This window comes from Motacilla alba, chromosome Z, assembly GCF_015832195.1.
Source record: "Motacilla alba alba isolate MOTALB_02 chromosome Z, Motacilla_alba_V1.0_pri, whole genome shotgun sequence".
Classification (NCBI taxonomy): domain Eukaryota; kingdom Metazoa; phylum Chordata; class Aves; order Passeriformes; family Motacillidae; genus Motacilla; species Motacilla alba.
The window spans coordinates 32,769,441-32,789,197 of record NC_052046.1 but is presented as its reverse complement, the minus strand read 5'-3'; the positions used below and the strand labels follow the sequence as shown (position 1 = coordinate 32,789,197).

The 19,757-nt window shown below is 36.3% G+C and overlaps 1 protein-coding gene across 1 annotated transcript in view; it reads right to left on the bottom strand.

The window, feature by feature from the left end:
* Positions 1-19,757, bottom strand: part of SRFBP1 (serum response factor binding protein 1) — a 71,753-nt gene that overhangs the window by 9,549 nt on the left and 42,447 nt on the right. The window contains exon 4 of the mRNA XM_038123685.1: positions 18,046-18,117. Coding sequence (XP_037979613.1) covers positions 18,046-18,117 — 72 coding nt within the window. The remainder of the gene's footprint in view (positions 1-18,045; positions 18,118-19,757) is intronic.

Below are 19,757 nucleotides of genomic sequence, written 5' to 3'. Positions count from 1 at the left end.
AAAGCTTCAGGCAACAAAAAGGTACAGGGAGATGTTTGTGGTTATGACATTTATGTTCCCAAGTAACCATTATGTGACGTGAACACCTGCTCTCTGGGATGTGGCTAAACATCTGTCTGGTGATGGGAAGTGATGAATAAATTCCTTCTTCTCCTTTTCTTGCACATACAGCTTTGATTTTCTCCTTGAACTGTCTTTATCTTAAGACAGAAGTTTTTCTGACTTTTCCTCTTGGGATGCTCTCCCCATCACACAGGGCTAAGGTGAGTGAGCAGCTGCTGGGGGCTTAGCTGCTGACCGGGGTCAAGCCACCATGACACACGATACCCAATACATCAGCAATTCACACTTAAAGCAGCTGGTGTGATCCATGTAAGACTGCTCAGTGGCCCATGTTTCTTGTTTGCATGTCCATTTTCTTCCAGCAGAACCATGTGACTATAAACAGTTATATATCCAGTGCATAAAGACAGATGAGACAATTGCCACCAACTGCTAGTGCAAGAGAGTCACTCTCAGTGCTTTGGTCTGAAGGAAACAGAGCAAAAAAAAGGCACTACAAATAAACCAGAATCAGTACTTCTAAATGCAGAAACATTTAATTGGTTTGCCAGCCATAAATCTTCTTCCTCAACCAGTGGAAAGCAAATCCCATTTTGTAATTCTTTTGCCATAGTTTTAGAGCTTATAAAATATACTCTGTGGTCAGTCATATTTCACATCTGGGAATTCTTTCCTGGGAATACTTTCCTTTCCCCTCAAGTCTCTGCTACTAAAGCATTATTTCTTCAGGTCAAGAAAAACTGGAAAAATGTTCTCTCTGAAGACTGTCTATAGAGCTATGAACACTGGCCAGAGGGGACAGGTCAAAAGATGGGTCCATTTCAAAGGGCCACAGACTGCCTTATTTCCAGGCTAGTTTAGCTCTAAAGAACTTGAAATCTGAATTTTGATCCCCATGTGACAGTGCTGCATGCTGCCACCAGATTCTTGGGACAGAAAGCTCACATTTCTGAAGATCATATGCTATTTTCTTTGGAGATTTTCCTATAGCTGGAAAATCTATTTCTGAACTTAATTAATACACTTTTTCCCTCAGCTACTTCCTGTGGGTTTTGAAAGAATATACCATGACGTTCAGAAAGCAGCAGCAGCAGCTTCTGTGCAACATCTGGTGTCTTTTAATTTAAGTATTTATAGAAAGGCTTTAAGCATATATAGGCCAATCCATATGGAATAACCACATTTTTTCCTTAGAGTAAAACACTTCACAAACACTACTCACACTGATAGCCACCAGCTAACAAACACACAATATGATATTCACATTCCCTCAAATTTTTCATTTTTCTGTGTATGGGTTTTTTGGTTTTGCTTTGGTTCGGGTTTTTTTTGGCACAACCCATGCTCAATTTATTTTCCCTCAAGCATTTTCCAGTATATAAAATGTTTTAGAAATATAGACAATACAGAAAAAAAAGTTAACAAAGGAAATGCCAACTGTCTTTACAATCAAGAACACTTTTCCCCCTCCCTCCCATCCCCTGGATGTTTAATTATATACTAAAATTGTACACCTTTCTTCTGATGTACTTCTGCTACTTGTATTATTTTGCACTACTTATTTTTTATGCAAGAATGTGCTAGTACTTTCTACAGGAATGTTCTTCCTCCTTCAGTGTGTAACTAAAGCACTGGAAAGTGAACAAAGCAACAGAGCAGTGTTGCTCAGCAGGGCTTACATAGAACCAGGGCCTTTTCTGCTGTTCATGCTGCCACGCTGGGGAGTGAGTTAGGGGTGTGTGAGAGGCTGGGAGGAGACACAGCTCGGACAAGTGGCCCCAACTGACCAAAGGGATATTCCAGACCATGTGACATCATGCTCAATACATGAAGTGGGATGTAAAAGGAGGAATGGGGGGGACATTTGGAGTGATGGTGTTTGTTCTTCCAAGTCACTGTCCTGTCTGACAGGGCCCTGCTCTCTGGAAGATGGCTGAGCACCTGCCTGGCATAGGAAGCACTGCCTTCATTCCTTGTTTTGCCTTCATATTGTGCACAGCCTTTGCTTTCTCTAGTAAACTGTCTTTATCTCAGCCCATGAGTTTTCTAGCTTTTATACTTCCAATTTTCTCCCTGATCCTGCTGGTGCAGGAGTGAGTGAGCAGCTGCCTGGCACTTGCTGTTTGCTACAGTTAAACCACCTGAAGACAGTCTCCTCTAAAATTCTATCTTGGTAAATAGTGCATTATTTCCGTAAATAATACTAAAACCATCTATTATCAAACACACATGTAAGCCCCACATAAGAGAGACAAACGTGGCAAACAGTGGCAATGACTGTGAAGAGAATGGATGTTACAAACTTGCGAAGATAAAAGCATATTCACAATGCAAGTTTTGAGATGTGCTGAAACAGGTCAGAAGTTTGGAATGGCTCTGAAAGCTGGCACCACAAGGTAAAAAGACGGAGCAGCGTGATGTAAACATCAGGCAGAAACTGTGTGGGTAGAACTTGTTTCACACAATGCAGGTAATAAAATGAGAATGATAAAGTGAGTGTCTCAAGGCAGATGACATTGCAGGAGCTGAATGGTATGCCTTGGTTTTAAGCCTGAGACAGCAGAGCTTCAGGATGAATTAAAGGGCAGAAACCTGTGATCAATCTGAGAACATGAAATGTAGACTTTTGACCATTGTTATATTCTGAATAATCTTTCTGTTCCAAGACTACTTTTGTCTGTACCCTCTCTGCTATAGTTATAATCAATAACAGGAAAGAGATCATATTTTATTCTTCAACTGACTTTTGCACAAAAGGGAACTGCCTCATTACAGATCTCATCAGAAACAAGACTGTTATTAGAAGCATATACTACTACAAGGGCAACAACTACAGTTTCATCTGGGTGAGAGTGCTACCAAACTGGTAATGCTTGGTTGCTCTGCATCTGTCATTAGTCAGTTATTTAAAACAAAGACATTCAAATGGAGACAGTAAGAAACTCCACTGGGAAGTAAGCAGTGCATGGAAAAAAACATGATACAGAAACCAACCTTAGAGATTGTCATACTAGTTTTTAAACTATTTAGAAGTGCAGTTTAATTTCAAATGCTAGCAACATCCTGAATTTAAGATGAAGGGGGAAAAAAGGGTCAATACTAACTAGAGTAAGCATAAAAAAGGTAACACCCAATTCTGTGCCAAAAATGTCATTGCAATACCCTTTATTAGCAGCTTGGGAGAAGACCTTTCTATTAAAAACCAGCATAAACCAACCAAACAACTAGAAAACCTATTAATCCACACATTCTTTACAAAACTCTAACTAGTTACAGCTGTCCTTCAGAATAGCAGATGTTGTTAATGGGAATTCACAGGGTGGTTGAAAGTGCCAAATCATGGCTGTCACCCAAGTCTATACCATGACCTCATACTACTTTGGAACAAGACTTGAAGGAAGTTACTTTCTGACTGTGAAACTCAGATAGTTCTCCCTCTTGTTTTATGTCTGCAAGGCATACAGCATGTGATTTGTGGCCATCAGACATGGTGAAGATTTTGGTATGGGAAGCAACTGGTTAATGGTATCACTTACAGCAGCATTGCTGTCAGAGCTCCTGACAGCAAGGGGTTGGTAGCTGACTGGGTCTCATGTTAATGATGACAAATGATGACAAATTATTTACTCATCATCTGCCAAAACCTCTCATTTTTATAATAATATACTAATTTGATTTCACTCAAACTTAAAGTATTTTCAACGTAACACCAAAATGACCGTACAGGTGTTATAGAGTACCAGTTATAAAAGCTTAATAGCATGACAGGTGAGAAGTTCTTAAATAAATCAACTCTTTATGGCTCTCAGGAAATTGTCCAAGTTTCAGCAGAATTTTTTTTTTTAATTGGACAATATACAATTTTTAAAATAGGCTGATGAAAAAATTTCCATTTGAAGATTAGAAAATGTCTTAACAGATCTAAAACCTTTGCAAAAAACTCATCAAGACAATGTTCTGTGATAGAACTACAGAATTAAAACTGAACAATTTCTTACAAAACACCAAGATACACAAGAAAATTTGTTTATTATTCTTTTCAGTGCTTGCCACAATTTATATTAATTTATATTGTTTTCTTTTATCATGGTAATTCAACCATGAAAGTATTTGGATATTAATTTATCTCGAAAGCCATGGTGGGTCAACTTTGGCTGGATGCCATATGCCCAGTGAAACTGGTTTTATCACTCCCCTCCTCAGTAGAACAAGGGAGAGAAAATACAGTGAAAGATTCATGGGTCGAGATATGGACAGGGAGAGATCACTAACCAAGTATCACAATTGGCAAAACAGACTCAGCTTGGGGAAGTAATAATTTATTGCCAATCAAATAAGAATAGGGTAATGACATCTAAAAACAAAATCTCAAACACCTTCCCTCCATTCCTCCCTTCTCCCCAGGCTCAATTTCACTTGCCATTTTCTCTACCTCCTCTACCCCAGTAGCACAGGGAGATAGGGAATGAGGGGCCTTGGGTCAGTTCACACACTGTCTCTGCTGCTCTCTCCTCAGCTCCACTGCCTGAAGCACCTCCTCCCTTTCTTTCTTGCACATATTCTCACTCCTCTCTTCCCCAGTTGCAATTGCTCCTGTGCATTCCTCCCCCATTCCTTTTTAACTCTGTTATCCCAGAGGTGCTGTCACCATTGCTGAAGGGCTCAGCCTTGGCCAGTGGTGCGTCCATCCTGGAGCTGGACGGCATTGACTCCATTAGACACCGGGCAAGCTTCTGGCCCCTTCTCACAGAATACACCCCTATAGCGAACCCATTTACCAAAATCTTGCCATGCAAACCCAGCACAAAACATTATGAAGAACATTATAAAACTGAAGACATGGGGTACCCGGCAATATGCACAATCTTTTTGCTCATATGTAAAACTGCACATGGTAGAAGGCAGAAGTCTGGAAAATCTATGTGAGCTTGGGGCGCAAGCAGCAGCACTGACTCAACTCATCACTGCCTACCACAGACTCTTGAATCCAGCACAGGAAACAGCATGAGATTCTTCTAAATACTATCAAGGTACTGACACTGCTGTCATTTTATTTCAGTGTCTGGACCAAAGCTACCCTTTTCCAGTACATTTGTTCCTTTAGATTCACGTTCCTTTCTACTTTGTCTTGTCTTGTTCTTTGGCTTGTCTTTTATCAAAAAGAAGTCTGATGTATAAACATGTTTCTATCATCCCTCCTCTTCTTTTAAAATAGGAGTTCCAAATAGGTCATCAATTCAAACAAAAAGAGATTATTTGCTGTTCTTTGATACATGTATGATAAAAAGGACCTACTATCTAAGCATTTTAAGATGTTCACAACAGGTTCAAAAAGCCTAGCACTCTGCAAATGTTAGAAGACCGTATTGAATGAGTATAAAAGAGTCAATAGAGTTTCTTTGGACTAACCTGTCACAATTAATTTAGCTAGCAAAAGAAGTGTGAAGTAAATGCCTATTTTTCAGATTTGGAAATGGTCAAAAAAAAAGTGCAGTCTTTCATCCCAAACTATCAGAGTGATCTACAGCAGAGCTTGGCATAAACCCCAGACCTGCCCAAGTACTTCTACACTTCTTTCTTTTTTCTCTTTATGCAAAAAAAACCCAATTCCTATGATTGTTTCAATAAAGAAAAGTCAGAAGAAAAAAAATCAAGATTAAAGTAGGCATGGATTCTTGATTATTTCCTTATGGAGAACGGTCAACTCTAGGTATAAGTGGAAACTGCTTCTAACTCTCAATCTGGCATCCCACACAAACAATGTGCACATTAAAAAAACCAAAAAAACTAAAACAACTTCTTAAGGTTATGAAAGAGGATATAAAGTGAGCTCTGTGACAACTCCTCCCTGAGTTGTGATGGTCTAATTAATTTGAGCACTGAAACCACTGCTGGCCTTTAAGACAACCTAGGAGAATGCTGAACATTATTTTATGCTATAGAAAACTGTGGACAAATTCCAAGTGGAAAACAGATGTGAAGGGAGTGGTCCATAAGTCAGAGTCTAAAAAATTAAAAAATTTAAATTGTATATCCAAGACAATTGACCAGGATAAAATACATGCAGTTCTGACTTATACAAATGTAAAATCAAGCATATAAAATACAGCAGTATAAAGTCTGTATGTTTTTGATTTTTTTTAATATACAGTTTTTTATAAAATATATGCCTTTCATATTTTTTGACAGTTGAACTGTTTGAGCACAGTATTGCTGTAAAATATATGCACCGTGCCAAACTGCATGAACAATTTTGGGGGAGAGCATAGATGGCATGAAAAAAACCCACCCAAACCCCACATAAAGAAACCAAGCAAACATTCCATCCCAAAAAGACAAGAGAGACAATCATATTGAGAGATTAAACTGTAAAGCAAAATAAGATGAAATAGAAACCTTGAAAGAAAAGATGTACTTCATGGGGAATAGAAACAAAATACATCTTGTATAACAGGCAGTAGCTGTGAGAAAGTTCTTTTCCACAAAATTCACACAGTCTTACAAGAAGAAAATGAAATTTGTAGAAAACAACATAAACAAATTAGTTGGATGCCAACTATATATCAGATCTGAAACCAGAACTGACTTTTACAAAAAAGTAAAGTTGAGATCATTTCTTGTAAGTGGTCATCTTGAATGAAGGTCTGAAAAATTACAACAGGCAGTTGTCTGAATAGAGTTAAGCTAGGTAATATAAAAATTAAACATGAAAGAAAACTTTTTAAAAAATATTAAAAATTGATTATTTATACTTATTTCTAATAGGAAAGAGAGCAGATACACAAAGGAGATCAACAACACTCAGGCAGTGCTGTAAAATAATCAGTAAACAGAATTCTCTGACTTCACTTTAACCTGAATGCATCTGAACTCCCATGAGTCAGCTGTGCACCACGGGCTTGTCCAAAGACTGAGTGGAGCTCATGGTAGCAACCAAACTGATGATACAGGGATGAGCACTGTATTATGAAAACTATTATAATGAACCAAAAAGTTAAAAATATTCTGTCTTGGATGAACCACAGGAGTTTCAGAACGGAGATATTCACAACTCTCCCTAAGACATCGATATGCTGACAAAACTCTGTACCAAACTATCAGGGATGTAATCTTGAGATATCCTTACAATATTTCACTTTCAAACAGATGCTCAACTCTCAAACTGTAACTATGCAGATGCAGCCTGATACTGCACTGTAAGTACAAGCACATATGAACTTAAGTTTATAGCAGAGAAAGAAGGCATAGTTGAGCTCTTCAAATTTTAAACAGATGTAATGCTTTAAAACTAGCTAACATTTCAAAAGCAAGTGCCACTTTAATCAGGTATATTTCAGATAATTTATAACATTAAGGAAAAAAAAATTATCCCCATGGACAAATCTTGTCTTGCTCAAACCTTTACATTTGCAAGCATTACTACCAGGGAACACACTATATATAACTAAAGTATTGTCAAGTTAATGTCTTCAGATAAAACTCTCAGGAGAGATGCACTTCTGTTCAAAGCACTGTTGAAGGAACTAAGAGAGAGGGAACTGGAGGCACAGATGACTTAAAAGACTTCACAAGCACTGTACACACTAACCAGGGTTAGGCCATGTTATAATATGCTACTCAAGACAGCATTTCTTGGCATACCAAATTGTAATTTGTGTCTATGATTGAAAACAGATTTTTTTATTTTAATATATATATGTCTTTCAGACTTTTTCTGAAAAAGACAATGGAAATACATGTTCACTGAAACACTATTAAAACATCAGAGATAAACATGCCAGTTCTCTGGCACCAAAATGTAGATTTTCCAATGTGAAGTCTATTGACTTAATGCATTTGAGACCAATTCTAAAGACAAACACACATCAGATACACATGTAATCCCTGGTATTACTTGAGCACATCAGCAGAGAATGGATGTAAAATGGATGGCAATTCCGGGTGTTCACATTTTATAGCTGGTATTTCACTATATGGCACACAGAACCTTTATGCTTAGAGGCTCTTAGGCATCTTCTAGGCTATTACATTATTATTACTTAACTCTGGCATGCTGTTTTCCTAGTGCAACCACTGAACCACTCCAATCATTTGGCAGTTATTTGAATTCCAAACCCAAGAAAAACCTGATCACCACTAGAAATTTAAAGTTGTTATTTTTCCATTAAGTCACTAGCTACTTCCAGTTTCCAATACTTTGTCTTACCTACCAATATTGCCAGAGAGGTGCAATATGCTGTAAACTTATGCTGTCATTTTACCAAGCTAAAACCTTTTCACGTGGATGGTATGAGCATCTATGTTCATTGGCATCCCAACACATGGGAGTTTTTTTTAAACAGAATTCTAATAATTCAGGAACATCTTCTACAGTTTCAGGCAATGGTGGCTTTAGCACTTTTCTTCCTAGTTTTCCAGTGTTAACAACAGATTGATGGGGTTCCTAATGAGCTGAAAGAGCCTGCTTAATTCCATAACTTTTGTTTTACTTTTTTGATTTTTCTAAGCATCAATTTCTTAGTACCTAGTTGGGCACTTAAAAAAATTACCTGGATAGGAGAGATGGGAAGAAATCAGAATAATGTACTTTATTTTTACATTATATATATAATGAAAAACTGATAGAGTTTCATTTGTAAAAATAAAAGGAGCATAACCAGCAGCTGGTTTTCATTTTCAGAAATCTCAGGAACGTCAAATTTTTTTTTTTTATTTTGCAATGCAATTCTGAGTCACACGACAAAGCAAATATACAGGAAGAGTTTTTCCAGTTGATAATGCACAAGGAACTGTTAGTTAACATAGGTAATCACACTTGTTTATATAACATTAAAGGCATCTTAACACTTAAAATACTCTAAGCAAGCAACCAAAATAATGTTTAAACTCATGTAAATTCCACCTTATGTTGTCTCCTTGCACTTTTCTTCAAGATAGGAGTGCATTCACTTAGCAAGCTATCATAGAGTCCCAACTCTATTGTACTTCTCAAAGCAAGATCAAGACATAATAAACTATGGCCATTTTCCCCTCCAGGGTTCACTGATTTCTCACATTCACAAAGACAGAATAAAGCCTTCCTGATGGAAGTTAAATCTCTTAAAACCAGCTACAGGAAGCTTGGTTGAAATTGCTCAATGAGTATCTATTCCCAGAGGATTTAGAGATAGATTACAAGACAGAGGAAACATTTTGCTTTGTCATTTGATTGTACAAATCCATCTCCCTGCCCCTTCACATGGATCAACTTTTCAAACTCAGTACTTTCCCTATGAATACATAAATCGTACAATTTAAAGATCCTGTCTTTAGTATTCAAAAGAATTAAGAATAACTGAAAACACTGACTTATTATCTGTCCTAAATTTGTAGCTTCTCTGTCTCATTGAACATTTTCTGTTCACCATATTACCATTGTCACTGGGGCCTGCAATACATAACTGGTATCAAACTTTTATTACAGTTGGAACTTCCACTCAAAACATTTCTGAGTGCTTTTTTTTTCCTGGTAATACCTTTGAGTTGTTAAACTACAGCGCTTCACAGAAAAGTACCACTCTCATGCGTGTACATCACATCCCATTATCCCTGTAAAGATGGTAAATTGCATTAAGTACCTTGAAGATGTGGTGGAAGGAGGGCATCTATATTATACATGATGATGATACATGTTAGGAATTCTAGTTCCCTGCCATTATTGTTTTCAGTGCAATGGTTATGAAGCACTCATATTTTACACTCTTTCCCTCTACCTTAGTATTGGAGGTGTCAATCAACTGTCACTGTAGCCAGTCTGATTTACATTCATTACTTGTTGGATCAAGCTGTTCTGTCCTTAGCCTGTAACAGACATCCTCAAAAGTGGCCACATGCTCCCTGTGTGTCATACCACTGTTAGTTTGATGTTCCTCCAGGCATATAACCTTCCTGTGTTTTTAAATATTCCTTTATGTCCTTTAAAATTTTCAGTGCTGAGAGTCCAGTGCAATAAGGATGACCTGCAGCACAATCAGTAAGGTCTAGCTTTTCCTGGCCCCCAACATACTACAAACATCTAACTGTCTCATTTTTATACCATACACTTATCTAGGCACTGATATTCTGCCTCATAGGCATTGTATGTGAGTCTGCGCAATATTCTGGAGAAGGAGATTGTGGCCACCAGTAACTTGACTTTCCTTTATTAAAAAAAAACCAATAAAACAATAAAACCACCAAACCCACCAAAACAACAAAAACCAAACCAAAAGGTTGCCAAATCAACCACAATATCCTGAGAACGTTTTACCTCACTTTTCCTGTGTTTTCTTCAAGAAGAGCATAGAAACAAGACTACTTCTAATATTCTCCTCTATTATTCCTGACAGCTTATATCCAGATAGATACTGATTACACATCACTCAAATACTCATTTAAAATAGGAATGAAAGTTGTGAGTTGCTTGTCTTTTGTGAGTGCTGTAATATAAAGCTTTCTGTGACTGAAGAAGTACAGCCATGCAGCATCATGCATCACAACACCACTACCACAGGCGTAACTGACTCTAACAGCACTGTTCTTCCCACCCTGCTTTTCATCCACTATACCCTCACAAGCACAATCATTTTGTTTGAATTACCTGGGGACCCAAGCCAAGTCTCACTCACAAAAATGTGGACCAACTTCCTCATTAGCTTTACTATGATATGCTTGCCCACATTCTGGTCTGGCACATGAAGTAAGAGAAATGAGCACATTCAAATCAAAGGCAGTCACTCAACTTCTGAGTCTAGGGACAAGACTCTACTTTAGCAAACTTGAACTGTTCAGCCAGGCAACAAAATTAAGAAATACAGCCTCACAGGAATGCAAATGATTGGTAGAAAAATTCTTGGACTAGCAATTTAAAATCTGAAAGGAGACAGCCCTTTTGTGTCTGAGATAAACAATATCTCTGGGAAACACTGTCAAAGTTACTAGCAGCTTATTTTGATACAGAACTTAAAAGAAGACTCATTCCAGAAAGAACAAAATCAAAGCTGTGGTTAAACTGAGCTCATTGCAATTGCTGCTCTGATGTTGAAGATGATGGTAGCTTTGGTCTAGCCTACCTACTTGCTCTCAAACAGAGGCACTATGTGTATGGCAGCCTAGTTTGAATGTGAAGGGGCAACTGGAGAAGATGGATGATGAGGTGGGAGTGACATGGACAGAACCGAGCACAATTCTGTAGTCTCCCACTGGAAGCCTGGGGAGGAATTGATACTGGCTAGGCTAGCAGACATGTAGACAATTGCAAAGCAAAGTAGGCGGGAAGAAGACTGGGGAGAGATTTGTCAAAAATTGGCAGGCTCCATTTACACTGACATAAAATTTCAGTTGCAGCCAGAGTAATGGATTCTAGGCTCTAAAATATAGCCTGGTGTATATAAAGGCCATGTTAAACATCTTGGAGTTCAAGTTCAAATTTGGAAGCTGAGGAACTTTTAGGAAAAGAAAACAAAGAACAATCAGTCACACAGGGGAAGTATTTACACCTGAATGTGATATTCATCAATGAATGCAAAATTCTTCACTTCATCAGTGGTCTTCAGAAGACCACAGACATTCCTGTTTAAGACTAACATCTGGTGTTTGACATGGAAAATTCTCAGGAAACTGTGGCTTCATACATTTAGTGTAACTTCCATCCAAACTGAGTAAAAATACTCAGGACAAAAAGAATTAAACTCTGTAACACTGATGCCCAGCATAATGACAATTATCTTAGTCTGTGATGCAGGAAATTGTAATGTTAAATTAATGCAATATATTTCCAAAAAATATAACATGTTGATAGATGCATCTATTACAGGAGAGAAAAGTCTATCAGGCATCTAATATACAAATTAGTGGGAAATAAATTGACTATTATAATTTTACTGTTTTCAGCATTAACACTTCGTTAGAGAATAGAAACAACCATGTACCTAGTAAGGCAATACATTCCTTCCCGAGCAAAAGGAATTAAGATAACAAGGTTTCCAATACTTAATACTTATAGGGAAGGGGGCAGGGAGAGAGATGGAGATTTTATATGAAATCCAGGTAGGCTATTAAATCATCAGTGTGTAATAACCAAAATTTAGACAAAAAGAACAATCAAGTTTTTCATGGGTTCCCCAAAACCACCAGCCATTTGCCCCCACAAAGCCAAAATCAAACCACAAAATTGCAACGTATTAATGATAAGCATATTTTATACAACACTTATGGACTATCACATCAGTATTACAAAGAAAATAGATTCATACAATAGTCTTTCCCTGTGGTTTATGTACTGCAAAAAAATATTTCTATAAGCAATGTTAAAAATCTATGTACATAAGAATCCACTATTAAAGGCACTAACAACAGAAGTAGAAGTTTTACATCAATAATAACATCTAGACTAATTAGTACGTTTGTGTCATGAGTAGAATTCTTCAGGAGGGCTGGGGGAAGGAGAACGGAGGAGGTTGTGGAAAAATCCTCTGAACACTAAATGAAAGACAGCAACTATTCTGTGTCTGATCCAAAGCCTTTGAACCTAACAGCAAGTCTCCAATTAAAATGCAGAAGACCATTTTTAGAGGCCCTTTTTATGATTTAGTACATTTCCTCAGATTAATTCTACAGTACATGCAGAGGGGTTTATTTAGATATTTTCAACTAGGAAGTACATTTTTAAATTAAATGAAGGCAAAGATCATAAATATACATTTAGGATTACCAGTGAAAGAGAAACCTTACTGTTTTTCAAAATTTGAAAATACAGACATGACTGTTCCTCTGTAGTCGTAGATGTGTTTAATCAAAAATTCTACTTGATTCAGAAATTAGATCTTTCTCATCCTGCCACAATGATCAAAAGTATGATGAGTATTAAGTTCGAAATTTCCTTAATAAATAAGTGTATTTAGTAGAACAATGTCTTGTATATTGCTTCAGCAAGAAGGAATCCATCTAGTGAGTTATTCTCGGACACCTGGTGCTCCAATTAATTACCCACGTTAATTAAAGCCTCAAAGCTAGCAGCCTTTCATAAACTGCCTTTCACACACTGTTGGTGTGAAAAACATTTTCAATATAAATCTAAAAGGAAGAACAAAACTAGTATTGTGACTTTTCCACCCTTGCACTTTCTTTGTTTACGTATGACAGGGAGGCTGTGAATTGATAGACTAATCTCAGGCCATCACCTGCATAAATTAAAAAGGACACAAATCTGACAAATGCTATTTTGATAATATGCTTGAAACACACTTTTGAAAGAAATACAGTTAATACATATTTAGCCCTTAACTTCGTCATTCTTCTTCCTGTCTGTCCTGGCAGAAACATCTTTCTAACCTCTTTCTCATGTCCTTTTTGCACAAGGACTTCCTTAGCCCCACACCAGAGATTGAGTGAATTCAAAGTTTGGGAGGTGAAACAGAAATGTTCTTCTCACATGTGAATAAGTCAAAGTCCTGTTGGATAAATCACAGAAAACCCTTTCATATTACTGTTAGTAATTGATACAATTAATACAATATATATTATATTAATTAATCATGTAATATATTAATAATGTATGAATATATTACTACAATTGATCAATTGATACAATACAATTTTGATTGGTTCCCCCATCCCAAATTCATTTAAGCCATATAGGTAAAACCATATAGGTAAAGTGCCAGAGATACTAAATTCACTCACCCCAGAACTTCTAAGTGTAATATATCCTTAGGCATCTGATAAAAACATCTGCACCAGAAGCCACACAGCACTAATGTCAGCCCTCCAAAATCATGTTAAACTGAGTTGTACTCATCAGGCAGCTTAGATTTTAAATGACCAAACTCATACTATGTACTCAGTTGCTCAGTTAAATCCTGGGATGTCTCCCTATGGTTTTTCATGAGCTGCCTGAGATTCTGTCTCTAAAGCCTCTGAATTCCTTTTAAATTCCAAACAAGACAAGTTGGTTCCTGTACATGAAGCAATCCAAAACAAGCTTGCCAGACCTTAAATCAGGAAAAAAAAAAAGCACTTCAATAGGGTACTAATGAATTACATTTCTGGCCTATGAAATTTTTTTAACATATTTAGAAACTGTGGTAAGCTTTTCAGTAATCTTGAGATTCAGAGGAATGTGGCCCAAAAAGCTCTGAGGATCATAATATACTTGATATTTGCTGTGCAGAATCCTCTTTGCAGACAAGCATCTGCATGATTCAAACACAACAGGATTTAAGCAATGGAAATACAAGACCAATTTAAGCATGGAAATACAAGACTTAATCTTAATAGGAAAAGGTGGCATTCATCTCAAGGACCACAGATTAAAGATCAGTGTAAAAGAAGGGAATATTATGCTCCTAAGGTGAAGATTGCATCTGAAAGCAAAAAATATAGGTGGTATTTATCATCTGTGAATGCTTGTTCTGCAAGTCAGAAGCATATGCTCAATACAATCTCTGATCATAATGTATATTGGTACTTTATTCTTCCCTCAAAGTAAAACACAATAGTTAATTTCTGTTTCAACCCTGCTCCCCAAATCAGACAGTTGCTGAATTTTGAAATATATAGAGTTTATTCTTTAGAAAAAATAAGAAGTATTTTGACTTAAGGTAAGATGACATATCTCTGCTTGTAAGCACAGTTCCATTATGCTGGAATTCTGTCATTCTCCAGTGTTTAAAACACAGGAATTTCTTCCTTATGTGCTATACACCAAAGACTTACTAGAAGAAAAGCTACAGTAAGTTAGTCAACATCTGTTAGCAAAGGCAACAAAATAAGCTGTGGTTATGATGAAGATGTTTGCAGGTGGACCAACATCCTCTTTTCCTGAGGAAACAGCCTAGATTATAAATATAATTTTGTAATACTGGAAAAACATTAATTCATTTTACCTTATTTATCCTGCCTATCTCCACCTATCTGAATTACCCTAAATCTCTATTAGCAACAAGCTGAAGATAACAGTTAAGACTTTGCCAGTGCTCAGTTCAATTTTCTGCTTGTAATCAACAGCATTATTAAAATTAGCTTCCAATTTATAGCTTCAGTGTCCTGGAGCACAACACTCATAAATCAAGCTTGCCATACACTGCAGGAATATATGCTGTATGCAACAGTTCAAAATGCCATCACAGCTGCAAAGGTAAGTTTAAAATATGAGCCCTATGACATATTTTTCTAATTTTACTAATGTCTGTCAAATATATTTGTGGCAGACGATGCACAACTTGGTACAAGAAGTGAACAAGGACTTGGAGAAAACCTACAAAATACAGGTTCTGTTCTTCAATAGCTGTAAATAGAACCAACAATATAAAGCCTAGTTAAAGTTGCATAGCAACATTTTTTACAATTTTTACAATAGGATTTATCACCTGTTGGTAACAATGGTGTTAGCTGCAGCAATATTCAAATGGCTTAAAAATACTTCAGCAGACATGCACAAAGAATTGTTCACCAGCTGCTTCCTGTAATGCTCTTACAAAAAGTCTTCTCTCATGGGGCTGGTGACTCTTGCCAACATCCCCTGCAACTCGATAAAACTGATCTGCTTATCATCAACACAGCCATACTGAAATCTAAATCACAGGAACTCCCAGTAAACTGCCACCTCCTAAACACTTAGCACAATTTCATTGTACTTGATGAAAATATATGCAAACTCTTTTTAAACAGAAAAGTATGCTTAACTTATTCTGAAAAAAGTTGGGAAACAGTAATGGAACATAAAAGCTCCGTGAGCAGAAGCAATTAAAAAAGTATCTTGACTACATGACCACCATGCAAAACTAATATTCAGCATTCCACAGTGAATTAAAAGCAGATTGCTTTTTGTCAATGAAAACAAACCTATTTTAAAAATTAAAATAGCCACAGGATGTTTTCCTTCAAATATATTGAAACTCAAGTTAATGAAAAGGTAAACAGTGTGGTCTGTATTTCATGAGACTACAAAATATTGCTAGGGATAGAAAATCAATTTTTTTTTTTTTTATTGTATGTTTAATGACAAACTGTGGGAAAATAAGAAATAAAATACTGGAGAATTAATTTCTGTTTAAGCACAGATATGTTATGGTCAACCAAAAGGGGATATGGGGATACGGGGATATGTTATGGTCAACCAAAAGCAACCAGTGAAATTATTATATATTGTATATATTCTTATATGTATTATTTATATGTATTATATTCTTATACTGCAGTGAGGTTAAAACTCTCTAGAGATTTAAAAAAGCATCAGCATCTATCCAACATCTTGATTTGAAATGTAAGTTCCATCTACTAAAAACTGTGAGATTAACAGACTTCCATTCCCCAGAAAAACAGGGCCACCAGCAAAAAGTAACAGAAACAACAACAGATCAAAACCCCGAAACAACTCCATGCATTATACATTTTCAAGAATTAAAGCTAAATTAAAGCCTATTTTAAGACTTTAAATGAATATGAGAAGCACACCATCAGTCATGACTATGAATATGTAAAAAAATAATGGGGTGAAAGTAAGATTAATTCAATTCCTTCAGCATGCTTTTCAATAAAATTGCCACCTTAGAAATAAAATTCCAACTGTGAACCTACAAACTCCTTTAAAAAATAGCATCAATAATTTCATTTTGGTGCTCCTTCACTTTACGAAATCAGCATAAACCTGCTGAATTTGAAATCTTGGGAGAAGAATCCCCTATGTCACTGAATGTGACAATGTCACTGAATTTAGCATCCCTCTTCAAGAACGAAATCCCTCTCCGCAAGTCCTCACATATTCAAAATCTTAGTGTCTGCCCCATTTATAATATCACAGTAACCACTTTCTGATTGCCTCATCTTCACACTGGAAAATCCTAGTCAAATAAATTTAAAAGAATGCTTTTTAGCTTCATGTCAGTTCATCTGTGACCTTTTCCATACTCTCTTCTATCATTAAGAGAAGGAAAAACAGTTAGGATACTTCTACCCAAACACTTCTCCAGAAATACCAAATTCCTATGATATTTTCTTATTAACTTGATTTTGCTGACATAAAACATTGAAAAACTTGCTGCACACTACGCTAATAACTGAACTACATCACACATGACTGTAATATGCAACAGCAGAGTTATATTACAAACTAATGATGCCATTACATGAGTAAATGGCCCAATTCTATATTAAAACTTCCCCTGTGTACAACAAACATTTCAAGTTTCAGCCTTCCTCAGTGGACCACCCAAAGGAATTAAGGATAATGTGAAAAAACCCAGAAAAATTCATGGATTGACATTTTTAAACTCAGAATTGCTTTCTGGCATTGAAAATGTAACATGCTCTTTGAAATAGCACTGCTCTCAGCCTCAGCTGCTTATTTCAATGAGTGTCTTCACACTTCTATGTCTTAATTTAATCTTTTACGACATCACTAGTTAGGCTGTTAATATTTGATACTGTACCATCAGCAGGCTTCAAGAAAAACATTACACTGAAACGAATGAGCCACAGGGGTGTTAGAATTCCACCTTTATTTCAAGCTAATGTTTGTCCTGTTTTGTTTACACATAGAAACTTCTCGCTGCATTTAAAAGTATTGAGAGCCTTTTTCCAACTGTTGCTGAAAGCTTACTTAGATTGTTTATACTAATTGAAAATTAATTTATACTAATTGAATTTATACTATAACATGTATACACATTATATAAACAAATCTATTTATAAAGACTAAGAAATCACTACTATGCTTCCTAGTATTCCGTTCTAATTATTACAGACTAGCCCACCCAACTAATAACAATTCATACTAGATAGCTATTCGTTTTTCTGTAGATATGTCCCAGTGGATAAACCTCCTCAGAAAAGGAAGATCTACAATGAAGATACAACACAATACAAGAGAACACATTTTGTAAAATCCATGTATTTGCACCCACACATGCACCTTTTCACACTCAGAGAAGCAGGGGAAGGAAAACAAAAACCAGCAAGTCTTACCTTTTTGCAGACACTTTCAAAATTAACTTCTGTCCTAAGAGCAAGTCTGGTAACTTCATCTGGCTTTATTTCCTGTAGATGAAAGATAAGTTTATTCTTCTTATGATCAGACTATATGAAGTCTTTCTAAGGTACACCTTTCTTATAAACATTCGATATATGGCACCTCCCTAATCTCTTAAAGGAAGAAAACCAGTTCGTTATACGGTGAATTTTTGGTGCGTATGTAAACACTACATTTATACTGACTGACCTTTTCAAAACACTACCTTATACCTAATCTGACTGTATATAGTAGTGCTGAAGGCAAGAGGGATTTTTCAACAGCAAAGTATGTAGAATGGGTGGTTTTATTAGCAGAAATATTGCCCATATTGTTGTACTACAAATAAACTTTGGAAGGCCTTAAATTCCCAACTTCTCTTCTGATGAAGTTACATCTTATCAATGTATATCAATATATAAGTTAAAGACAATGAAAATGAAGCTGAGATCAAAAAAATACTATCTTTTTTTCTAAACAGAATGACTGAACATACAGTTTGCATTCCTGGACTTAAGCATTTGCATTGGCAGCTGAAATAGAGGAATGACAATCCTGGACAAGTGGATTTTGTTAAAAGCTGAATATTTCACGAAACATGCCCCCATGACAGATTTCTTGCTATTTTAAGACACATGCTTTATGTAGGTTGTATTACAAAATGCTCTATTAAGCTCATCAAGTGAATTAATTGAACATTATTTTCCTCCTAGGGCAGTGCAAAAAGTCATGTTACATACCAGCTGTTTCCCAGATAGCCATTTTAAAAGCAGTTTAACTATTCTTATGCCAGACCCAAATAACACCCACACATTTTGAAAAGTAAAAATTCTCTACAAAGTAACTTAGTTCTTCTGACAGCTTTCATGTTCAACAACTATACTGTATTTGTTAATTTCTTTCTTTCTCTGCTTAAGCATTCTTGAAACCTATTCCAATACTTTCATTTTAAGCCCATTGCTAAGTTCCTTATTCTATCCCTTTTCTGTTGTAAATCTGGAGCAGTCTGTACACTTCCTTAGACATAATTTCAGGAAAAACCAAGTAGCTTACCTTCTTATAAAAGGTCATACCTTGCATCTCAAAACCATATGTTTTTATTCTTTGCATAGATAAGACGCTTTACAGACACTTGCAATTTAGTTATTTATCATGAATTGCATATGACTTAAAATTGTAAACAATTATCTACTAATGGGAAAAAAGTAACAGAACTCAGTTAAATTAACAAAACAAAAATCTCTTTTTGTGAATGTCAGAAGAGCTTCCTGACAATGAGATCTAGAACTCAGCAAAATCACCTCCCAAAGGTACTACTGGAAGCCCAATCACTTAGAGGACAGGAGCCACACTGGAAAAACACTGGTGGATGTAGGAAACAATCTTCTACTGGCAGATGAACAGTTGGATTACCTAATAGAGATGGAAAAGACCTATGATTCAGTTTTCCATGACTTTCCGAAGTGTTTCACAGATGGTGAAAGTAGGACACATTGGTTAAGGGACATGCTTACTGTCACATAGGAGGTTAGAAGTTACGAAGGAAGCTCTGTAACTCAATATTATTTATTAAATCAAGCTGTTGGTTTATAAAAAAAGTACAAAAACACAAAAAAAGATAATTCCTATGATCTTCATCCCAAATAAAACTGCCTATTTCCTGTCTCCT